General features: G+C 38.6%; 2 protein-coding genes and 1 long non-coding RNA gene across 3 annotated transcripts in view; 1 reads left to right on the top strand and 2 right to left on the bottom strand.

Annotated features, from left to right (window-relative positions):
* The window catches only part of LOC107711669 (protein FAM177A1-like), a 5,939-nt gene extending 5,428 nt beyond the window's left edge, over window positions 1-511 (bottom strand). Inside the window, exon 1 of the mRNA XM_016516689.1 lies at window positions 506-511. Coding sequence (XP_016372175.1) covers window positions 506-511 — 6 coding nt within the window. The remainder of the gene's footprint in view (window positions 1-505) is intronic.
* A 397-nt stretch (window positions 512-908) lies between these two features.
* On the bottom strand, window positions 909-3,210 carry LOC107711670 (uncharacterized). The gene is made up of 5 exons (XR_001636720.1): window positions 3,161-3,210; window positions 2,343-2,436; window positions 2,169-2,206; window positions 1,403-1,437; window positions 909-1,006 (listed from the first exon to the last, which is right to left on the bottom strand). It is a non-coding gene; the product is annotated as an uncharacterized LOC107711670 (long non-coding RNA).
* A 334-nt stretch (window positions 3,211-3,544) lies between these two features.
* Window positions 3,545-6,022, top strand: part of LOC107711671 (kelch repeat and BTB domain-containing protein 2-like) — a 31,847-nt gene continuing 29,369 nt past the window's right edge. Inside the window, exon 1 of the mRNA XM_016516690.1 lies at window positions 3,545-4,036. The gene's annotated coding sequence lies outside the window, so the exon portion shown is untranslated. The remainder of the gene's footprint in view (window positions 4,037-6,022) is intronic.

The raw sequence follows: 6,022 nt of genomic DNA on the forward strand, positions 1-6,022 counted from the left end.
CCCTCCCCCCTTACGCCACCCCTGGTTGCAGGTTCCATTCTCGAACTGTTCAACACATTTTCACTGCACAAATGTACAAATCTCTTGTAATGAGACACATTAGTAAAACATGTTTTCACAAAAACTATAGCTTTCCACCAAAATCAAAGATTAACTGGTTTCAGTTATAAAAGTACAAGGGTTTCTCTTGCAAGTGCAGTGCAAAATATGCATATTATTTTACAAAAACCTTTAAAGGTGGGGTAAGCGATTTTTCAAAAACGCTTTAGAAAACCGATTCGGGCCGACCAGAAAAACAAACTTGTAGCCAATCAGCAGTAAGGGGCGTGTCTACTCATGATGAGCCTACGGCGTAGGTCCGACGCAGAAGTATAAATCAGCCTTAAGGTTGTTCTGTAGACGTTGGATTAACGTTGAATTAGGTGTTGATTTTGCAAATTGGATCAACGTTGATATTGTGACGTCGTTTCACCGTTGAAATTGCGATGCTGTTTCACTGTCTTACCTTCATCATGGGTGAATTATGGTCATTCTGTAGACGTTGGATTAACGTTGAATTAGGTGTTGATTTTGCAAAGTGAATCAACCTTGATAACGCAACGTTGTTTCACCGTCGTACCTTTCAACATGGGTGAATACACAACTGTACGTTCAATTAGAGCCTAGTTTGCATTTAGATCAACACTGTACATTATAAAGGTTAAAAATCAAATGACTGGCAGCAATGGCTTTACAATCAACTTCAATAAACTACCACATCAAAATTGTAAAACAGCAGTTTTATTTTGAAAACATACTGTATAAAACAGATGAAAATAATCCAAAACTTTAGCTTGCAGTGTTTGTGCATGGATGTATTGTTAAAAACCCTAAAATGTTAGAACCCAACAGCCTTGTGCATATAGCGTGGTTGTGCTTCGGGTGATCCTTGAAAGTGTCCCAGCTCTAGGTCCTTTCTGACGCCATCCCCTTCTCTCTCTCCCACTTGTGCGCTTTCTGTACGGTCCTGTATAAATAAAAACAAAAACACCAAAAATAAATCCCCATAAAATATCAACTTTGATACTGTGAAATATCTTTAACTGAAAACTGAATGCAAAACAAATCACATACAATATTTTCACTTTACAGTTCAATAACAGTGGGGTTGGAAACAAAGTGCACAACACTATTCATTAAACACTTATTTAATGTATTTAGATGAAAGTTTACAATATTACCAAATTATTCACAAGCAGTTTTTTCAGAGCCCCCAGTTACACTATTTTAATCAGAATCCTAACTACACAGTGTATTTAGTAAAACAAGTCAAATGAAATTAAGTACATTTTTATTACAAATAAAAATAAAAACATTTTTATTACCAGTGACAGTGCAATGTAGCAGATGAACGATTCCTTACCAATTTGCCAATAATAAGCGGGATCTTTGATGACTCTACAAGGGGAAAGAAGAAATGGTTTACTGAAAAGTTCTTAAAAAGCAGGATTTCATTTTACACCATTTCTTTAAACCAGTGGTTCTCAAACTTTTTGTACCAAGTACCACTTCAGAAAATATTTGGCTCTCTAAGTACCACCATAATGACCAACATTACATTTCAGCAGCGTAGAAGGCCTAACTATTCAGCTACAGCTCTGCACAGTTAAAAAATGAGGCAGTTTTATTCCTAATAAGAATATTTATTGTTGTCAGCCACTTTAACATTGTAAATACACAGTTTGAACATTAACACTGCACTGTGCTTACATACAGGTAAATGAAAAACTTAAATAATGATTAAATTAAAATGTGTTATAACAAAAGTTGCATAACTGTACTGTACTTAAATGTAAAAAAAAAAAACTTTACTCAGATAAAGATTCAATTAAAATGTATTAACATTCATTTATATTTAATTTAGTGATTCCTCTGCGTACCACTAGAGGGAGCCTGAGTACCACTAGTGCTACTCGTACCACACTTTGAGAACCACTGCTTTAAACAATCTTAATTCATTTAAATTGTACCGACATTTGCAACTATATGATATTCAGAAAACTCGAACAGAGTGTTATCTTTGAGACTATTATAAGATTTAAATATATATATATAACACACCTAATGCATGGCATTCACATCAGGAAAATGTGGAAAAATCTCTATTAACACATTAACACATAACTTACCAGCAACACAACATTAGATGAGCATCTAACTTTAGCATCTGTGATAAAGCAATACAGAAATACACACACAGGTATTTATCTTCTGCAGGTTACATGTCCTTTACCCATTTGTAAACTCTGGTAACGTTATACTTTACTATTTTTGAAAGGTAATAAAGATAGCGATTTTCTTACCTCATTTTGCCAGTATGTTTGCAGGACCTCGCAGATCACATCTGACCTTCTTGTGTTGACATTCCAGTTTTTGTTCTCCGTCGACATGTCACGACTCAAATTCGCACAAAATAAAAATTTAACAAACAAATATTAAAATAATTCGGGACCGAGCAGTTTCAACTAGCAGCAGCTCACAGTCATCCGCCTCACTCCGAAAGACGATAATAATGGTCATATTTTCAAATTTAGAAAGGCGAAGAACAGTTTCATTGTCCAGTTTCCTGGATGACATGCAGATTAACCAATCATGATCAAAGCAATAAAGTAAAACAACCAATAGGAATTGTTTCAGCGTGGTAACGTATAGAGTAAGCTGAGGCAGGCTGGACTCCGCTTCGTCCACGGTGAAAGTTCCCCCATTGAACATACAGTTGTGTATTCACCCATGTTGCAAGGTATGACGGTGAAACAACATTGCGTTATCAACGTTGATTCAATTTGCAAAATCAATACCTAATTCAACGTTAATCCAACGTCTACATAACGACCATAATTCACCCATGCTGAAGGTAAAACGGTGAAACAACGTCGTGATTTCAACGGTGAAACAACGTCACAATATCAACGTTGATCCAATTTGCAAAATCGAAACATAATCCAACGTTGATTCAACCATGATACCGACCGTTGAAATGCCGGCTGGGAGCATAGACTGTTTTAAAAAGCTTCGAGTAATGAACCTTTTTTCGATACAATTGTGTTAAAAGCTTCGCTGGTTCAGAACGCTTCACTTCGCCATCACTAGCATTTGCAAAATCTTTTAGGCATTATTTTACCTTCATACTGAACTAGGAAGGACACAGCCTCGGTAAGATGCAGCCTTCCGTTTGAGAAGCACCCCCTGTAGTGCCAGCCCAGTACGTGCTAATTGGCGCGCCCCCTCCTGCTGGTCGCACGCTAGGCGACCGCCTATTTTGCCTATGCCTAGAAACGGGCCTGTTCTCCAATATATTAATTTCAATATTTGAAATTAGATTTGGTAGAATGAAAGTATGAAGCTAAAGGATAGTGATCGCACTGTACGATGTCATCATATAGAGAATGTTTTTATTAGCATTGTTTACTTTTTTCCCCTCACATCATCCTGGCCAGCCTGTTCCCACCCCCTTCGGTGACACGATTGACGTTGGTTTCTCTTCTACCAGTTTTATTCTCAAGCTGCTAGCATGCAGTTAGCTTTCCTGATCGAAGAAACTTCTTAAATTAGGCTTCCTTAGCTCACGCGTTGTCTAACGTCCCGAATAAGTCACTTCACAATTGCTTACATAGTTTAAGCGTTTTTAGTGCATGATCGATCTTCTTTGATACATTAACATCGATCTGTTCGATTGCAGGAAATGATTGTTTGTATAAGGGGAACAAGAGCTAGCTAGCTGCGTTAGCATGTCAGATTTTCTCATACGGATATATTTAGCTACATACTGCTATAGCAGTGATCAGTGTGTAATATGCGCTTGACTTTTCTTTAAATACTGAAATTATGATCAGGGTATAAGGGTTTTTGATGTAGGCACATAAAGCATCGGGCTTCGATCCGGTTAGGACAGAGCATTTTTTAAGCAGCCCGCTGTCTGTGAAAAAAAAGCTTCGTCTTTGTGTTGTGGATCCCATAGAAACGCACAGCAGCCGGAGTTCCAAGCAGCACATCAGAGGTAAGGTGACCTCTAACAGGCCTGTTTAACAGCGCAGTGTGGTTATGATCCGGATAACTGCGTCCCTTTTCGGCTCCAGATGTGAGCAACTGTTCACTGAAGCTAAAAATGTTTGCGGGTATCACAGCGAGATGTTGATGTCTCATTATACAACATGATAATGCCGGGGCAAAACACGTTGAAATTAGTATAAGCTATAATCGGTAACTGTACGAGTAAAGTTAAATAGTTGTTTCTTCGACGTTTATCATATATAGAGAGGAATGTGGATGTATGGGTTCATGTGGTGGTGGCATATGAACCCATTAAAGGGGTCATATGACGTTGCTAAAAAGAACATTATGTTGTGTATTTGGTGTAATGCAATGTGTTTATGCGGTTTAAGGTTAAAAAAACACATTATTTTCCACATAATGTACATTATTGTTTCTCCTCTATGCCCCACGATAAGTTTTCCTGTATTTTGACGGCGCGACGGACTTTTATTTTGACAGCGCCTGAGCACTGTGCTCACATTCTCCCTCTTTTTCGCCATCGTCGTTAACAGTTCTGTCTAGGGATGCACCGAAATGAAAATTCTTGGCCGAAGCCGAACAAAATGAAACACTGGGCCAAAGACCGAATACCGAACACGGTTTTTCGCATTTTCCTCCCATTTAGGTATATTTTGCCATTTTTTTTTTTTTACCATTGCTAATATTATGTTAAAGTTTTTCTGTCCCCCTTACAAACGATTATTTATCGCACTGCATAAGAAAGCAAAAAGGACATAATGGACTGTAGAAAAAGTGCTCAAAGATAAAATAGCCTTAAGCTATACTGAATGTGTGAAAAAATAAAAAAAAATAAAAAAAGACCACAAAAAACTGATAATGTAGCTACATATCAATGAGGTAAAACTTTTGATTAATATTTTGCAATAAAAAACTCACATGAGCGTGTGGTATGCAAAAAGTCACTGGACTGTGATCGGATATAATAATATTATGATATTTAGCTGTACAGACCTGGGGCATAAGTTTACCATCCAGAATGAAATCTATTTGTGTATATAGATTATGAGCGTGAGAATGAAAAGAGTATTCCCTAGCTGTCGGATAGAGAATTCTCCACACTCCCTTTGGTTTTTGCCTTATTGTTTGTTCTAGTTTTTCCATTAAATACCTGCACATAGATCCTTGCCTCTGCCTGTTTTCCGCAGCTTCTCCACAATGTTACAGTTTTTCACTGGCATGTCTCTTTGACTAGTGCATCTTTGAGCACACATTTACTTTTTAATCAATTTTCAAATGATTTCAAATTTCTTAAACATTAATTAAAATAAATAAAATTATACCGGCTTTATATCGGCCATCGGCCACCCTGCTTTCCAAGATATCGGCATCGGCTGTCAAAAAAACAATATCGGTCGACCACTACAAACAACAAGCACTACTCTAGTAGATTCGTTTGAATCGTCAGTGGCAAATTCTTTAAATATAAAAAAACGTACTTGCAGGCTGTGAGTCAGAAGCGCCAGACTGTCCTTGCAAAGTTGGAACTGCCCCACTTTATAGAAACAGCCTTTGTGCACAGACGCATTGTAGGCTACTCTGCAGGTTCAGGAAACAGTCCTCCTTAAAATGCGCTGCACACATCTGAATATTTGGTCGTGTCCTCTTTTGGAAGACCAAACAAAGTAGTTTCGCTTTCACAACAGAACACACAGCGTCACACACGGTGGGCTTGAGTAAACGGCGGCCGGCGGGCTTGAGAACGGCACGGCCGGCGGATTCACCGAAGGAGTGGCCGGCGGGCTTGCAGCAACCAGATGTGATGACCCCGGGCTGGACTCCGCTTCGTCCACGGTAAAAGCCGATCCAGCGATCCACAGCGCGAAGTTGATGTATTTCCTCAGCGACCAGCACGGATCAGCTCTAGGCATGACGAAGCGGATATCGTCCTCTTTTGGAAGGCCAAACAAAGTAGTTTCGCTTTCACAACGAA

The sequence above is a fragment of the Sinocyclocheilus rhinocerous genome, unplaced genomic scaffold (assembly GCF_001515625.1).
Source record: "Sinocyclocheilus rhinocerous isolate Xijiao unplaced genomic scaffold, SAMN03320098_v1.1 scaffold5225, whole genome shotgun sequence".
Classification (NCBI taxonomy): domain Eukaryota; kingdom Metazoa; phylum Chordata; class Actinopteri; order Cypriniformes; family Cyprinidae; genus Sinocyclocheilus; species Sinocyclocheilus rhinocerous.